Source organism: Scardinius erythrophthalmus (assembly GCF_964197995.2).
Source record: "Scardinius erythrophthalmus genome assembly, chromosome: 18".
Taxonomy (NCBI): Eukaryota; Metazoa; Chordata; class Actinopteri; order Cypriniformes; family Leuciscidae; genus Scardinius; species Scardinius erythrophthalmus.
This window is the reverse complement of record NC_138238.1, coordinates 15,165,228-15,183,789: the sequence shown is the minus strand read 5'-3', so window position 1 is coordinate 15,183,789 and position 18,562 is coordinate 15,165,228. Positions and strand designations below refer to the sequence as shown.

At 36.9% G+C, this 18,562-nt stretch overlaps 1 protein-coding gene across 18 annotated transcripts in view; it reads left to right on the top strand.

Annotated features, from left to right (window-relative positions):
- svila (supervillin a) overlaps nt 1–18,562 on the top strand; it is an 82,912-nt gene that overhangs the window by 50,182 nt on the left and 14,168 nt on the right. For 6 of the 18 annotated variants that reach the window (XM_081393643.1, XM_081393644.1, XM_081393639.1 and 3 more), the window contains 17 exons: nt 71–293; nt 1,716–1,848; nt 5,550–5,597; nt 8,730–8,898; nt 9,068–9,163; nt 9,308–9,394; nt 10,830–11,007; nt 11,186–11,358; nt 12,850–13,005; nt 14,709–14,845; nt 15,673–15,820; nt 15,978–16,123; nt 16,414–16,589; nt 17,012–17,159; nt 17,292–17,485; nt 17,567–17,649; nt 18,263–18,411. In XM_081393643.1, the coding sequence (XP_081249769.1) occupies nt 71–293; nt 1,716–1,848; nt 5,550–5,597; nt 8,730–8,898; nt 9,068–9,163; nt 9,308–9,394; nt 10,830–11,007; nt 11,186–11,358; nt 12,850–13,005; nt 14,709–14,845; nt 15,673–15,820; nt 15,978–16,123; nt 16,414–16,589; nt 17,012–17,159; nt 17,292–17,485; nt 17,567–17,649; nt 18,263–18,411 (2,444 nt within the window). Of the gene's footprint in view, nt 1–70; nt 294–1,715; nt 1,849–5,549; nt 5,598–6,364; nt 6,434–8,024; nt 8,076–8,729; nt 8,899–9,067; nt 9,164–9,307; nt 9,395–10,829; nt 11,008–11,185; nt 11,359–12,849; nt 13,006–14,708; nt 14,846–15,672; nt 15,821–15,977; nt 16,124–16,413; nt 16,590–17,011; nt 17,160–17,291; nt 17,486–17,566; nt 17,650–18,262; nt 18,412–18,562 lie in introns of all 18 variants that reach the window. The other 12 variants (XR_014032156.1, XR_014032157.1, XM_081393646.1 and 9 more) reach the window with 4 other exon arrangements.

Here is an 18,562-nt window from a genome sequence, read left to right as displayed (position 1 = left end):
CCTGTCACTGAGCTGTTATTGATGGTATCACTGGAGCTGCTCTAACCCTTTCCTGTGTCTGTGCTCACAGATCTTCCTGTACACACAGCCACAGTACATGCAGCGGCAGCTGTATCGCAGGGCTTATCCTCATTACTGAGCGACTCTCTTGCACAACACACGTACGCAGAGTCAGCCGGACACCTCCTAGAGGACGACGAGAGAGAAGAAGAGCAGGAGACGGACTTTAAAACAGAGGAGGGAGACGAGCTCTCAGACATCATGTCTGCCAGACAGATGTCCATCAAAGACAGGTCAGTGTATGAAAGTGTGAAATATCCCTAATGATATTTCTTAAAAGTTTGTGTAGTTTGTGATCGTTTTTTATATGGAAGTCAGCTAGCAGAATGTCGTATTATTGTTTTGTAATACGAACATGTATTTTAAACTATAGATGTATATTGAAAACAAATATTCCTCCATTTTTGTATAAAGCAGGACATTGTAAATTGTATATTGTTTGAGGGTGCCTTAGTCAAAGTGGAACACACAGTTTAAAAAGACTATTTGTGGAAAGTAGGTTGCTCTGTGTGCCTTTTTAATATATGTCAAATAAATATAGTCGCATTGTCCTTTCCATTTAGATTGAGAGCTAGGATAAAAAAATTACATTAGAAATGGAAACATATCAGATGCTCAAAGTCCTTATAGAGTTTTTGACTTAAGACTAGCTCATTGTTAATAGAAATGATACCGTCTGACTGCATCCTTGTGTTGTGGTCTGACATTAAGCATACAGATGAAGAGAGACAGATATTCCAGTTCAGTGTAACTCTATATTGTGTTGTGTATTTTCATTGATTGGTTTGTTTTAGTCAGATCTGTACTGCTGTGTACGGTTAGAGATCAAAGTATTGTGTAACTGATGGGCAGATGTCTGTTGCCATAGGAAGCAAGCTGACGCAAGCTGGTCAAATTGATTAATAATGACATGATGAAAAGAAAACCACTCATGTGTATGCAGATACAAATATGTATGAAAAATGCCTATGCATTGTTGTTTTTGTTTATTTTTCCACAGAGATAGATTTGCAATATAATTTTCTGTTTGTCATGTTTGGTTATACAATCCTAATCAAAAGTTTTAACACACCCAATTGTTTTTTTTTTTAATATACCATTTTTTATATACCATAATGCTGTACCATTATTTTAGAATAATAGCAAAGTTATTAAAATGATAAAATTACATAAATAGACTCTTAATAAACTTAAAAATCTAAACTTAACCCTTGTGTGTCCATTAAAAAAAGATACACATAGGGCCATAGAGGAAAAAAATGTCATTTTAAGCTTGGGAGCACAGACTTTAGTTCAATGTAACTTAAATTAATCTAAACAAATTGGTAATCTAATTACTATCATTAACTGTCGTTATTTGTGAGGTGTCCTCCTGGGTTGCTTTTCCAGCAGTTCTCATGCATGTTCTTGTAAAACAGCTCTTGTTAGCTGTTTTTATTTAAACTATTCTCTTTTTCATCCATTAAAATGTAAATGAATATTTTTGTGAAGAAATTCGAAAAGTAGGATAAATTCAAATGCATCTACAAAATTAATTTCAAGCATTTAAAATTGTAAATAATTTTTATTAGACCATAAACTCAAATGTGTTCACAAGGCAATACATTTAATAATTAAAAAGGCTGCAAGAATTCATAAGATTCTGTCTTTTGCAGGCTGGCCCTCTTGAAGAAGAGTGGAGAAGAAGACTGGAGGAACAGGATAAATAAAAAACAGGATGTGGTGCAGGTTGCTGTGTCTGAAAGACACGCCCAGCTATGGGAAGTGGAGCAGAGCTTCAAGAAGAAGGTAACCTCTGAACCTTGAACTGTCTCACCTGACTGTACAGGTCATAGGTCACGGTTCATTGCCTAACTTCGTATGCCATGTGTATTCAACAGCTGTTGTGTTAGGTTGATGAATAGCATCTTGTATTATCAGCTCTAGGCGATGCAGAGCAAATATCATGCAACTGGTTAATTGTGTGATTTTAGTCATTTTATTTGCATTTGTTGCATAGTTCAGCATTTCAGAAGAGTTCATCCTTTAGCATAGAATTGGCCTTTGTGCAGTTGAGTAACTCTAAACAGAGAAGGGTGTGTGCTATCTAGGGCTGGGCAGTATGACGGTATATATCGTGACCATGGTATAAAGTGTCTATAGTTAGAGATTTTACTATATAGTTTATTTCGCCATATGTAAACAGCACTACTTAAAGTTGTATACACGTAAGAGTGATAAAGAAACATGCATGTTTGATGCTGAGCGCAATAAGATTTGAAAAGGAACTCCATGCGGCTGATGCTCGCGTAGCCATACTTTCAGACTGACGGCAGACGGTCTGGACTCCATAGCAGCTTTTATTGACCAATGACCGTCCAGAGGCCACCTGACTGACATGTAAAGCAACCAATCCCAGTTAGTTTTTTTCCTTATATTTAGGGGCATGAAAAGTAATGTCGATGTCCCTACAATCACAGACTCTTGGATGAGTCTATGCCATGAACTTTACGTACTTCACATACTTTTGAAAATCCAGCGTTTAGTTGTTCTTGATAATCGCTCATTGTCACAGTTGTAAACACACGGCTTGCTTCTTCCATAAGGGGGTTTGGGGTCACATCATCTTTGTGTTCAGGTAGACCATTAAAGAACACGACACATGCGTCTCCCTGTAGAATTCAACCAATCAGATGAAGACTTTGAATCTCCTGAAGGGTTTCCAATTTTGTGTGCCAATTGCACCAGACATTCAGCCCACGGTCCGTGGCCGTGACTGACATATACTAAAAGCGTGCGCACAGAAAGCTGCCTCTCTCAGACAGCATGCGATCGTGAATTCAATTCTCTTTTGCATCTTATTGTTTTCGAACAGTCATATAGATGTACAATAATGGCAGAATGCCCGTCATGTGAAGTATTCACGTAAACATAGTCGATTATGTCTTAAATTGACAAACAATTGGGTGAAAACCGGATGCATGTCAGTAAATTGGATCCTGCATTCTGTCTTAAAGGGAGCTGTCTGTCTGTCTCATTAATGTTAATCAAACAACAAAAGACAAAGAGAAAATAGTCCGCTGCTCTTGAGTGAATCACTTTTGTATCTTTAATAAGAATCAGTTAATATTTGATTCATAAAGTGAAGACTATGAAGTGTTTTAGTTATATACTTGATTACATTTTTGAAGTATTTCTTGTATGTTAAATAAACCTACTGTAGCTGAAAAACATAGTTTATTTAATTTTTGTCTTTGCTCTATTGTATTTGCCCTACTGTTTGTAATTTTTCTTCTTTTGTTCTTATTTTTAAGTACAAAAATAAAATAAAAATAGATATATCGTTATCGTGAAATAAAATTAAATATGATTTTGGTCATATTGCCCACCCCTAGTGCTATCCATTATTTTGTCTTCTTCGTTTCTTTATGTTCTGTCCTTTTCTATTTGCATTTTCTGGTCATATTCACAATGTTATTTATTTCTCAAGAACACTAAGTTTGCTCAGTGCAAGCTGCCCCACATTTAATTTAAATGGTGTAGACTTTTTCATTGTTAATCATGTTTGGAAATGATCAAATTAGACTAATTTATGCACCCTTGATTTATAGTCACTGACATATAATATAATAATTTTAAAATTCACAGCATGAATGTAAGTCCCAGAGCATTAATGGGTGATCCTTTTGCTTTTTTTGTTTTTGGTAGGGCTAGTAGAGGGAAGTTGGTCATCATGCATGTGTACATCTTTGTAGCAATAGATTCTGGATTATTAGTATGTTTGAGACCGTATGTGTTCTTAACTTGCATGAATCTGTCTTTCTGCCACTCCACTTCTTTACTGCATGTTTTTGTGTTTTTATTGTTATAATATAATTTATTGTAATAAAAAAATGTTTAAAATCTTTGCATGCTTCATAGTAATTCTCTAGTGCAATGGGGAATGGGGTGAGGTTTCACGTGCCGTTCTCTGTTTGGATTTATTCTGAAGACTGTTTCAGTCACTTCATTGCAGGTTGCGTAAGTCTTGTAATGTGGTAACATCACTTATATGCTAGTTCAGAGAAGGGAATTATAGAAGCTAGCATTATATCCAATATTAAGCTGATGATCTGGCAGATCAGATTTTGTAAAATCACAATTTCTTAAGCAATGAGGGTGACAGAAACTTTTAAAGTCAAAATCCACACAGTCTTTCTTATTGTGAATGATTTATCTATGAATGTTTTTTTTTTTTGACCTCATAATTTTGCATTAAAATATAATTCGATCTTCTGTGGAGATGATAGACTTATCTTTGGTGATGTATGCCAGACTTCTCCAGTTATTTAGTCTGCTTAAAGGGATAGTTCACCCAAAAATGAAAATTCTGTCATCATTTACTCTCCCTCAAGTTGTTCCAAACCTGTATGATTTCCTTTCTTCTGCTAAACACAAAAGAAGATATTTTAAAGAAGGTTGGTAATTAAACAGTTGCTGGTCCCCATTGACATCCATAGTATTTTTTTTCCTACTATGGAAGTCAGTGGGGTCCATCAGTCATTTGGTTACCGACTTTCTTCAAAATATCTTCTTTTGTGTTCAGCAGAAGAAAGTAAGTCATACAGGTTTGGAACAACTTGAGGGAGAGTAAATGATGACAGAATTTTCGTTTTTGGGTGAACTATCCCTTTAAACCCTGCCCTTTTCTAATGGTCGACTGCAAGTGTAATGGAGGCCAGCTAGTAAAGAGCTGTGCAGGTAAACCTCACTCCACTTGCCTCGAGAGGCACACTAGCGACTGACACTAGAGGCTGCGGTCTTTAGCGTCTTTGTTAGCATGGCTGCCAACCTTGCCGGTTCATGCCGGTTAGCGTCTTTGTTAGCATGGCTGCTTCTCTTGCCACTGAGACTGGTTATAATCCCACTTGAAGCGGTGCGAGTAGGACCGGTTAAGTTGGTGCCATGACCCGAAGGAGTGAGGTTTAGGGGAGTGAATGTAATGAAGGCCAGCTGGTAAAGAGCTGTGCATGTAAACCTCACTCCTCTGATCTCAAGAACCACACTAGTAACTGACACTAGAGGCTGCGGTCTTTAGCGTCCTTGTTAGAATGGCCGCCTCCCATGCCGGTGACACTGGTTTGAATCAGTAGAACCAGTTACACAAGCTTGCATGCAAATCTGCCTCCATCCAATCAAAAACCAATGGATAGAACCTGACCTGCATTTTTTTCTTTGCTTATCTGTTGCACTCTGATGTACGCCACATTACATTAAAAAAATGTCGCTTCCTACTTCAGTTTCATTGTGACTTTAAAGACATTTTTACATCTAAATACTTTATACAGTTTTTCATACTGAGGTAACAAATGAGATTGCAATAATATCAAGAAACACATTATTATATGTTTATAATCAACTGCATTATGAAATAATTATTTCTCACAGTAACCAGATTCACTGTTAAGTTTAATATCTAAGCTTTAAGTACAGGGTCATTTCTTCCCTGTTCATTTTACCCCTTTTTCTAGGATGATGGGATGATGATAGATGACTTTGCTGTGTCTGATCAACTCTGGGTAAGGCTGTTAGCCGTTAGCCACCATGCTAACAGGCTTAGCACGGGTTTTAACAGTGTTACAAGGGTTATGGTTTTGTGTTTGTATTTAATTAATCCTTGACCTTGTAATCTTGGTGATGTCTGTGTGCTGTCCTGGTTTTCGGACCTTGTCATCAACTCAGGATGAGCCAGTTGCTTGTGGTGGTGATTTTATTTGCTTGGTCCTTTTACATAACTACCATGGTGATGGTATGAATTTTGAAATGCCAAGAAAGACTTTGTCATTTTACCCTGTGGTGATGGTTATGGTGTGGTTAATTAATTGCCTTGTTCAACCACTCTTATATATAAGGCCTTTTAGTTAGCTTTAGTCACTTAGATTTACATTTTACTCCCAATTTTAGTTTCTACTGATCTGCCTCCTCTGGGACCATATCAGTCAAACATTTAAACAGCCTGTGAATTTATGTATTTATTTATAGTACTGTATCTGCCCTCCAATTTCTCTTGCACTTTTTTTGTGGTTTCTTTTGAAGCTGCTTGATTGAGAGCAGTTAGTTTGGAGAAAGATTTGAGTAGCCTCAGATTCAGGGTGGTTGTGCGAGGCTGGTGGTTGAGTGTTGTACTCTAGATTTGACCATAGCATTCTAGCAAATTTCTTTGTCATGTGGTTATTTAGACCAATGTCACCTGCCTGATGTCTGTCCCTGAACTTCCTCTTTTTTCCTTCCTGCTTTGTCATATGTCTCTCCATCTTTCGTCTTGATTCCCCTCTCTGCCCTGTAGGATCCTGTCTTTTCCTCCTCCTTTTCATGTGCATCTGAACCACTGGATCAAATAGCAATCCTCCCCAAGGTGAGCAAGAACACCCACCCGATGTAAGCTCTCCTCCACATTCCACCCTCTGATACGGACAGCCTGTCTCTCTTTTTTTTTCCAGTTATAATTTCCACACTGTACAAAATCCTATCAAATTTATTGTAAAAACTGTTAGGTTTCCATTAATCCATCATACAAAATACAGGATAGTGTTTAAAGAAATTTTAAAGGGGTGGTTGATTATGATTTCACTTTTCTAACTTTAGTTAGTGTGTAATGTTGCTGTTTGAGCATAAACGAAATCTGCAGAGTCACGACGCTCAGAGTTCAAAGCAAAGGGAGATATTTTCTTTTAAAGAAATTGCTTTTTAAGGACTACAACAAACGGCTGGTAGGGACTACACGACATTCCTCCCGGGTTAGTGACATCACTAACCCTAAAATTTACATAAACCCCGCCCCTGGTAACGCGATTTATAGATTATCATGACAGAATATGCTAATCAATGACTAGAAGATTACTACACATACATAAATTCATCAACTAACCATTCAGAAATGTTGCCTACATGTTGTCACTTCTTCTTGAGTCTCTCCATCCTTGTCTGACTCCAGTTTGAACATAAAAGGCTAAAAGTTTTTGAAATTTTCAGGACACAAGCTGTTGTAGCTCCGCCCCCTGTGCTGGGAGCAGCAACTCATTTACATTTAAAGGGACAGACACAAAAATGGTGCGTTTTTGCTCGCCCTCAAAAAGGGACAATTTTAACACGCTATATAAAAATATCTGTGGGGTATTTTGAGCTAAAACTTCACATACACACTCTGGGGACATCATAGACTTATTTTACATCTTGTTGTGATTAGGGCATTATACCACCCCTTTAAAGATAACAATTGTGATGTCAAGCCCAGACGTGTGGGAACATCCTTTTACTTTTTTATTTTTTATTTTTTAATAAGTGTACAAATACTTTTTGCTTTAAATAAACAATGGTTACTATTTCACTGTATATTTTATATTATATATATATATATATAATATAAATATATATATATATTACTTAAATCATTATGCTAAAAATTGCATTTACGTTGTATTGTTCTGTTAATTTTATATCCATATTTAATTTGATAAGAACTCTCGACTGCTTTGTTCTTGTCTTCTTGACAATTTCTTGTCGTCTTCCATGAAGTGACTGAAGTTCAGTACATAAAGAATCTCTGTTTTCTTTATTTTAATACATTTAAAACCTTAACTTTTGGAAACTCTTTATTTAAATGGCTATGTATGTAAATTTGAATATGTTTTTATATACTTCGCTTAAACCTTAAAACCTATATATTATAATGAAATCTTTCTACCTATCTTTATTATCATGACCAAATTATAGGATGCTTACTAGCCTGTATAATTAAAGACAACAATGATTGACTGTAAATCTAAATGAAGAGTCTTTTAACAGGTCAGTGGTGAGATCTCAAGTTGAAGCATCACCTTCCTCTGTCTATTAATAAGAGCTTCTCAAGTCTAGGATGCATCCTTTCATCTTTCATCCTTTCTTTCCATTCTCTTCTCATCCCTCTCTCTTCCTGCCTGTCTTCCTGCTCTTCCCTCCGTGTGAAGGCTACCCCCCTGCCCGTGCAGGTGGATGAGCGTCACCCCTGGAGACGGAAGGTGCTTCTCACCCCCAAAAACACATCCATTAATCCTCCATAACACAACACTTAGACTGTTGTTGTAATTTATGTAAATGTATGGTCAGTGTGTTTGTAGTATTTTTCTTTATTTTTTTAGTGTCTTTTTTTGGAGTCAGTTCCTATCTATTTTGGCTATATATAAACACAGTTTATTTTAGGATTTTGGATTATTTTTGTTTGCAGGTTAATGTTAGGAAAATTATAATTTACACTTCACAACTGTTTTTTTATTATTGTTTTTACTAAATCTCTTATGAGATGTTTCTTTCACTACTTTTACAATTTTAATATTTATCAATTGAGCATCCCTTTTTTTAGATTAAAATCGAAAAGATATAGAAACGGTTACACTTTATTTTAAGTTGTCCATGTTACAGTGTAATTATACATCTTAGTATTGAGTAATAATAATTAACTACATGAACTTACTATAGGGTTAGAATTAGGATTAGTTGCACGTAAATATGCAAAATTTATAGTAATTACTATAGTAACTACACGTAACGTGTTACACGGACACTGTAAAATAAAGTGTTACCATTTAAACTTTGCAACTTTGAAAAAAGTTGCCCTGACAATGACATAAATACTTGCTCAGATGCTTAATTTAGTTTCTCCTTTGGCATCTCAGAGGATGGGAAATGAGATGGTGGAAAGCCAGCGGAGTGATCGAGTAGAGATGTCTATTCAGGAACGCAAGCAGCTCATCACCTCACAAGAAGATGCGTGGAAGGTCAAAGGTTACAGAGCAGCCAATGACTCCACTCAGTTTACAGTGGCTGGCCGTATGGTTAAAAAAGGTCAGTGAAAAATGCACACATTCATATTTTATTACTTCACTGCAGTGACACAGATTGAGCCTTTTTTTATGTATTTTTTGTACTGTGTGGACAAAACATATTGAAAATGGTTTTGCTTTGTAACAATATGCAGTTAAGATCAATTTCCCCTATGTTTTCTCTTTCCAAGGCCTGGCAGCACCTTCTGCTCTTACAAATCCTGTGCTGTCCCCTCTGTCCTCTAAAAACAAGAATGCCTCCCATACAATCTCAAAGCCACACGAAGGTGAGAAGCCATACTTGTACTCAGCTTGTGTCATTTCCTGGTCCCACTCCCCTTTCTTCCAATCAGATTTCCTGTCCTCTTTCTTCTATGTCGGTCAATATATGTTTTTATATGCATATCATACATATTTATTTTCTTCTGTAGAGATTGAAGTCAGACAGGACATGAAGCTGGAGTCAGACAAGAAGCTGGAAAAGTTGGAGTCATTCCTTGGTCGTCTCAATGGTAAAGGTGAGTATGATTAGAAAATGTGTAATGCACCTTAGAGAGAACTTATTTTCTCCTATATGTGTCACGGTTGGTTTTGGTTTCTGTTCAAGTTCATGCTTGGCTGTCTTTTATTTTGTAATCAGACATAGTCCTGTTTCCATGTCACGAGATTCCTTGTTTCCTCATGTGATCTTGTCATATGTTTCCATTGGTGTGTGTGTTGTGTTTTGTTTTTCTCATTGATTTATTGGTTCATTGTGTTCAGGGGCCGTATTCACAAAGCATTTTATCTTACCACTAGGAGTACTCCTAAATCGCACTAAAAGATTTTAGCTAGGTGTTTTCTCTTAGAAGTTATTCACAACGCCTTTCAGACCTACTCTTAGTAAAGAAAAATGACAACTCCTAAACTAAGAGTGAGTCTTCGTTGCTATGGATGACGTCATTACTCATGCACGAGCTTGACTGAAGTGACCACCTTGATTGGCTGATGACTGTAACGCGGGAATGATTCCAAACACCTCCCCTACGATGACGAGTGACAGGTGACAGGTCTGAGAATGCGTGCGCTACACAAGTAGTGCGAAGGACGGAAGATGATGAATAAATGAATAAATAGCCTAAATGAATAGAGTAAGGCAAAACAAATAGCCTAGTAGCCTAATGAAACATATGGATTGATGCAATATCTTGGCAACATTATTGAATTAATCTGTCACTATATGCCTCTGCCTACGTTTGCAAAGAGAAGAACATTTTAATTTGATTCACAATGAAACGTTACAAATAGTTTCCATGCAATGAGTAGCCTAGTTTTGGTTGTTGTTGGTTGCGTTATTGCATCCCTAGTTATGCCTACAATGCAAAATTGTTCCCTCGCGATTGGAAGCTCCTGTAGCCGCCGCATACGCATTTCAAAACATCGCAACGTGAAATGCCACAAAAAGCGGTTTGTGAATAGGTCTTAGTGAGTTAGGAGTCCTCTCGACTTCTTTTAAGCTGTCCCAGGCTTAGGTGCTACTTTTAGGGCTAAAATGCTTCGTGAATCACTCTTAGTCAAAAAAATTAGGAGTCCTAAAGTTACGAGTGACACGCCCATTATTTTTAGGTGTTGCTCCTAAATTCGCCATTTAGGAGCTACTTTTAGCCTTAAAATTATTTGTGAATACGGCCCCAGGTGTTCCTTGTTTAGTGATTAGTCCATGTGTATAATTAGCCCTCAAATTCCCATTGTCTCTCTCTAGCTTGGTTTCCTGTACCCCTGTTTGTTGAATTTATGTCCATGTTCCAGTTTGTTTCATGTTCATGCTCAAGCCTAGTCAAGCCACGTCTGTTTATTTTTGTATTTGTTCAAGTTTTGTTAATAAAAACTGCACTTGGGTGGACTCTCGTTATAATATCAACTTATTATTTTATTCATTTATTTTTAATGCATGTATTCCTATACATTTCTTAGTTGCAGGACTTCAGGAGGCCACAATTGCAGTCACAGAGAAGTCTGTTAAAAAGGTCATGACTCTGGATGATGAGACCTTCGATAAGTTTTATCGACACACAGAGGAAATAGCCAAGATTTCCAGCAGAGTGGAAATCAACGACGATTTTGATGCCATCTTTGGAGTGGAGCTGCCCAGGTAAAACTAAACAAAGTGTGGCTATTACAGTAGAGTTTAATATAATCTCTGTAGCAATAACTAACCAGCCATATTTTGTTTTATTGACAATTAAATTTTCTTTTTACAGCTTGAAATTAAACAAGTGTGAGATTGAGGAACTAGCTCTGAAACGTTGTTTGATGACATGTTTTTTTAGGTTGACCTCAGAGATGGTGCAGCACAAGCGGGCGGTACGGCCAACCAGAAATGTTCAGTCATCCAGAAACCCTCTGAAAATGCTGGCTGTTCGGGAGGACATCAGACACGAATACACTGAACAGAGGCTAAACATCGGCCTTCTGGAGAGCAAGAGGATGAAACAGGAAAAAAGTGAGTGAATGAAGGAGGTGGAGTAGTTCGTTTATGAGCACTTTTTTTTATGCACATTTTGTTAATTTATTGCCAGTATTTACACATTTATAATCAGGGGTGCATATAACTGGTGCGCATGTGGTGAGTACCAACATTTTTGGGGACATGGACACGTTTACTGACTGGAGTAGGATGTTTCTCCCTCTCTGGTAAGATAGCAATCATAAGTGTGTGCATTAATTATTAGGGGTGCCCCACGATTCGGCATGCATGTGATTTGCGGATTAAATGCTAAGTATAACCATCATATGATGACGTGCGAAATAGTGTAATTGAAAGCTAACGATTTTGTAACATTTATTAAGCTTCAAAAATAATTTAAAACAATCCCATAATAAATGTCATATTTACCTGTGCCCTTCCTACCTGTCTAACAGGTAGGAAATATACAGAAATTGAATAAGAGTGCAATTTTCTCTTTGATCACCTTTAATAACAGACAGCATTAGTGGCTGCTGTCACTTTAAGATCTGCCGCTGCTGCACGTCTCGCACGCGTTCCATTTTCTCACAACTGTTCATTTAAGACTTTAACTAATTTAAGATTGCTCTTATGAGGATACTTGACAAAGCTGACATTTTGGCATAATTGTGTACGTTATTGTTCGTTTAAGCGTGAAAGAGAACTTGATTCTGTGCACACAATACTGTTGCGTCTCTTTCTGTGCGTCGTGTGTGTCAGGAAATTCACAGTGCGCATTCTCTTGTCGTGTCAGGTTTGAATAGTTAAAAAGCATTTTCATGAATAAGAGCATGATCAGATAATGTTAGCGCAGCCAAAGGATGACAGAAAAAATGGATGCTGCATTAATTGCGTTAAATATTTTTTTACACGTTAAACGAAAAAATAAATGTTTATACCTTTCTAAAACAGCACAGTATGGTCTTTACCTTTCGAAACCAACACAGTCCATTCTGTTTTTCACCTCCTGCCCTCTACCTGAATTTCGCACGTCATCAAATTCACGTCTGTAAACAAGCTATATGCCACTAAAAAAAATTAATGATGTCAATTAGCATAACAACATAATTGTTTTATTTACAATAAATACAACTAATAAAACTATTATTAAAAAACTATAGTTATGAACAGCAACTTTTAATTAGAAATATTTTATAGAAAAAAGTAAAGGTTCTGCACAGGAATAAGTCAGTGAAGTAAATAAATAATTGAATACTTTTATTCAGCAAGGATGCATTAAATTGATTAAATTGATGCTTTAAATAAATTGACAAGAATGTTATAAGATATCTATTTTAAATACTGTAGTTAATGATTGTTGTATGCTATAGCTCATTCTCTCTCTCTCTCTCTCTCTCTCTCTCTCTCTCTCTCTCTCTCTCTCTCTCTCTCTCTCTCTCTCTCTCTCTCTCTCTCTCTCTCTCTCTCTCTCTCTCTCTCTCTCTCTCTCTCTCTCTCTCTCTCTCTCTCTCTCTCTCTCTCTCATAGTGAATAAGAACAGCGGTTTCTCTGAGGTTGCTCTTGCTGGGTTGGCGAGTAAAGAAAACTTCAGCAGTGTGAGCCTGCGAAGTGTGAACACCTCTGAGCAGAGCTCCAACAACAGTGCCATGCCATATAAAAAACTCATGCTCATTCAGGTCAAAGGTGAGTGACAGTGATAACAGCAGCTGTTTGTGGTCTGCAATGTTTGAGCTCAATGACAGGACGGAGGACTCTTTTTACAAATGGCACTGCAGACTAATGGCTTGTTTCCTCCGAGCGGTACAGTACAGTGCGGTACACAATTATTTTTGTTTCGATTGTCAGAAGTTGTAAATGGTACCAAATATCCCGAACCGTACCACTTTTTGGGACCCTTCCATTGGTGTACCTCGCACAGTAGTCTGGTACCTAAAGGATGGAGCTAGACTCACTGCAGAACGTTGATTGGTTGACAGAGAATCGTCACTTGTGCGTGTTTTTTCGGCTGTTTTTGCCTTTGCTCAAACAAAGCTGTCTTGTGACAAAGCCACATGCCGACAAGCAAGAACTAGATCTGCTGTATGTCGCTTTCTTCTTCGTGCAAGAATGACGTTGATCTCTACACCACGTCTATCAAGTAAGGGTACGTTTGCCGGTGGAAACGCAAGCCGGATCAGGGTTTACCGTCCCAAATCGTATACTGTACTGTACCGCTCGGTGGAAAAGAGCCATTAGAGGTCAATAATATTCATCATCCATTCTGACCTTGTTTGGGCAGTTTTATTCACAACTATTTTTGAGTATGAAGAATAATGGTCTCTGATTAGAAGCCAGCCATATAGGCTACGTGCACACTGTCATTTTTTTGGGACTGACAACCGCATTTACTTAAAGGTGTGTCTCGAAATGTATGAATGTGTCTGTATGAATGTGCAACGGGAGTCAAGCCCAAATTAATACTAATTGTAGCGAGAGTGTGTAATATCATAGATGGCACCATCAATAAAACTGAAAAGTTTATCACTCCAGTCTTTAAGTCTGCATTCCCGCGGCTCTCCTGCATTCTGTGGCTCTCATCAGGACATTATTTTCTTGAGTGGATGTTAAATAGTTGTTTCAAAAAGTGATTTTATTTCGCCATAGCTATAAGCCAATGGTTTTCGTTTATAACTTTGAGTGACAGATGTTATATTTAATTTATTTTTCATTTTATATTTGTTATATCCAATCTATCTTTCAGAAGGGGAAATTTAAATGTGGGATTGTCGGGTCGGGTCGGGGACATTCCTGCACAGACCTCTACTCTAGTCCAAATACAGAGCTGACAACCATATTATGTTGCTGTGTGAATGTGGCCATAGTGTTTGCTGTATCTGTGTGTTCCTGTAGAGAAGGCAGGGAGACTGCCATGAATAGTGTTGTTTACTTAAAAGTAAATGGGAGAACTTCTGTCCTCATGTTGCATAAGATGCTGCTGTGGGGCCTGTTGTTGTAGGATTAAGAAGGCTGTGGATACCAATTCCTCATAAGGCATCTAATCCCACCTGCATGTTCCCAAAACAACATTCTACACTTCCCTTAATCAAAACAGAGAGAAAGAAACCAGATAGACTTAATGGAGAGAGCAACATGTGAGCAGTCCAAGAACAACAGCATTGTCCAACTGTTGTAATGTTCTGCTTACCAGGACGTTCTGATTTTTTTTTTCTGTTTTCAGATCACATTTTATGTTTTATATCATAACATAATTATCTGAGTTTGAAATTTAACCGAGATAATGCTGTACAGTCAAAACAAATCACTTTGTGTTTTTGCTCCTGACATCAGGGGGTTTAGCATGTGACTCCCATTGTTATTGTCCCGATTTCTCTGTGCGTTTTAATTAGGTCGTCGGCACGTTCAGACCAGACTGGTTGAGCCCAGAGCTTCTTCCTTGAACAGTGGTGACTGCTTCCTCTTGATTACACCCCATCATTGCTTCGTCTGGATTGGAGAATTTGCAAATGTTATTGAGAAGGCCAAAGTGAGTGTCCTGCTGCATGTACCAACAAACGCACATCACACTATCACTTTAACGTTGCGTAATCTCCAGCTGTTAGCAGTGTTCAACTAATTGAAATAAAATTAGTTGAAGTACTAAAATCACTAACACTGAAATAAAAATAAATTAAAGCTAAATAAAACTATTAAAATAAAATTAAAATTGAAAATATAAAAATAAAAATTCTAACTATTAATTAATAACATAATAGTATATAAATAATACCTAAGTAACACTGGCTGTTAGGGCTAGATGTCTAGTCACCTATATCAAAGTTCTGGTTCTCAATTGGATTTTGTTACAGTTAAACATGTCATATCCTGTACTCTACCTTGGTGTGTTCAGTACTATTCATATATCAGTGAGTCCCCCACGTGCAGGAAGTAAACAGAATTAACCACAAAGGAAATGTTATATTTTTGTAAAGGAAGCAGGAGGTGAATTGTAAAAGCTCATGTGTCTCTCTCACACACACAACTTTCTTTGTTCAGTCCAGACTGCAGGTCATTGAACTCTTGACCTACATTTTACCTTACTATAAAGTGATTAATTTAATGAAAATGTGAGGATTTTTGTGATCTATATTATATTATATTATATTATATTATATTATATTTTATTATATTTTATTATATTATATTATATTATATTATATTATATTATATTATATTATATTATATTATATTATATTATATTATATTATATTATATTATATTATATTATATTATATTATATTATATTATATTATATTATATTATATTATGCATTTGTGGTGCAAATTAAATGTGCTTGTATCTTCAATCTTGCAGGCTGCAGAGTTGTCCACGTTCATTCAGACCAAGCATGACCTGGGATGCAGAGCCTCATATGTGCAGACCATCGAGGAAGGTGCCAACACTCACACTCCTGCTGCCAAAGAGTTTTGGAAGATTCTCGGTGGCCAAGCCAGTTATCAAAGTGAGATATTATGTAGTTTCTCATCTGCTGACAAATCAGCAGCATTTGACTTTGAACAATTTTATTTGTTTGCACAAGCATAATGCTAAGGAACGATGCAGTTTAATGACCTTTACTTACTACAGTCCTTCTTAATATTGTCCTCTGTACCCTACAGCCGCTGGCACGCCAGAGGAAGATGAGTTTTATGAGACTGCCGTCGTAGAAACAAACTGCATCTATAGGCTCATGGAGGATAAACTTATTCCTGATGATGACTACTGGGGTCGAGTTCCTCGCTGCACCATGCTTAACTCTAAAGAAGTACTTGATATTATACATGCATGCATGCTTACATACATAATTATTGACTAATTTAATCTTATTTATACTTTAATCAAAATATGGTCTACCATTTTGCATGATTGAAGTAGGAAGTATAGATAACTTGCTTTAGAATGTAATAAAAAAAAAATTATCTGAAAATTGCATATCAATATGGTCAGCAATATATTGTGCATCTCTGCTGAATGCTATATTATATAATTCAAACTAAAGTAATAGAAAGGCTTATTCAATTGTAAACCAACTTTTTATTCTTGTTTGACATCTAGGTGCTGGTGTTGGATTTTGGTAGCGAGGTCTACGTATGGCATGGTAAAGAGGTGACGCTGGCACAGAGAAAAGTGGCTTTTCAGCTGGCAAAGCACTTGTGGAATGGCACCTTTGACTACACCAACTGTGATATTAATCCTCTGGACCCTGGAGAGTGCAACAAACTTATACCCAGGTACAAATCAGAGCTGAGTATGTGCTGAGGCTCTGCTGATGCGTATTGTTCTATCATAGATCAAGTTTTGGCACTTGTGACCTTTAAAAGCTCGTTCAAAGAGGCCTCTCAGGTCAGAAGTGCATTGTTGCTTAACTTACTACACCTGTCAAAACAACAGCTTAGTATCTCAGTGTTCGTATAAGCAGACTTGGGTTACCAGCAGGCCTGATGCGTCACTCCTAAAATAAATTAGTGCTGTGTTCATGTCTCATGGGTTTGTTCTTGTGGCAATCACGCCACCGGCCTCGTGCCGTCCTCCCACGGCCCTCGACCTCGTCCTGCTCGCCACAGTTCTGTTCTCACAATTTAAATCCTTACTTTTTATGAAATCTATATGAAATTAAATTAATTATTGTCTTTGCTGAACCTGTTATTAATAGGAAAGGCCAGGGACGACCAGACTGGGCTGTGTTTGGCAGGTTAACTCAGCACAACGAGACTACTCTTTTTAAAGAGAAGTTTTTGGACTGGAGTGACACCAAGAAATCCTCTAAAAAGAATGGTGACTCGACTTTAGTTGAAAACAAGGTACATTTTTCACAGAATAAGTTGTATCTGTACCTCTTTTCTGAAAAGCAAGTAGTAATACATTAGATACTCCTGATTATATTTAAAAATGTAGTTAATCTTGAAATGCAATTGGTTGGTTAATTTCTTTAGGAGCTTAGGAGCGGAGAATGTCGGCCCTATGATGCGTCACGGATGTTGTCAGCAGTATGGATGCCAGTCAAGACCGTTCTGGATGGAGTCGATGTGGGACGAGGTTATGGACTGGTGGAAGGTGATGAGCGGCGTAATTTTGAGATCAGCACATTGTCTGTTGATGTCTGGCACATTCTAGAGTTTGACTACAGGTAGGATTATTTATTTATATGGTAAAACTATTAAATGAATGGATTTTTATGTACAAACATTCTCTCTCTTGCTTGTTTTAGTCGATTACCTAAACTGAGCATTGGCCAGTTCCATGAAGGGGACACGTATGTGGTCAAATGGAAGTACATGATCAGCACTGCAGGTGAGTTGCATTTTGAAGGTGTGCATAGCAGTGTTGTTTTTGTTAACTAAAACTATTAAAAATTATTTTATCAAGCAGAGAGAGAAAGAGATTTTAGATTAAAAAACAGAACAAAAAATCGTAGAAATTAGAAATTTGCCTTGGCAACTAAATTAAATTACTTAAATCGCTAAAACTGAAATAAAAATAAAGTAAATTGAAATATATAAAAAGCTAATAAATTACAAAAGCACAACAAAATTACTCAAACTTAAGCTAAAATTAGAATGAAATGTACAAATAAACGTTGATTAAAATGTTAATAAATGCTAGTAGTTTATAAATAATACTAAAAATAACACTGGTGCACAGGGGAGAGGACTGTCTGTCACTTCATTCCTCTGGACACTTTATTTCCACCTTTTTAATATTTTATGCTCCTTATAAAATAAACTGCTTTCCCAAGATCTGATTCCATACTGTCTCCCCACCATACAATTTTCTATAAAAAGCCATAAACCTGCTTTACTCACATGATCACGGTGTAAAACCATAAGATACAGTGTGTCTGAACATGTTGTTGCTGGGCTGTTTGTTTGCCCATGATCCAAAACTCTCTGCTTTTTTTGTGCAGTTGGCAAGAGGCTGCATTCAGAACGGATCATCGGTCCAGGGAAGGAGAAATGTTGTTATTTCTTCTGGCAGGGTCGTAACTCCACGGTGAATGAAAAGGGAACATCAGCACTGATGACTGTAGAGCTGGATGAGGAGAGAGGTGCTCAGGTACTTACTATGTATTATTTTATACTTAAGATTTTATAAAAAAAATTTAGGATGTTATTAAGCATTTCCTGCACTACCATTGAAAGGTTTTAAGTCTGTAAGATTTTTTTATGTTAAAAAAAAATAGTTTTATAGTTTTATAAAAAATATT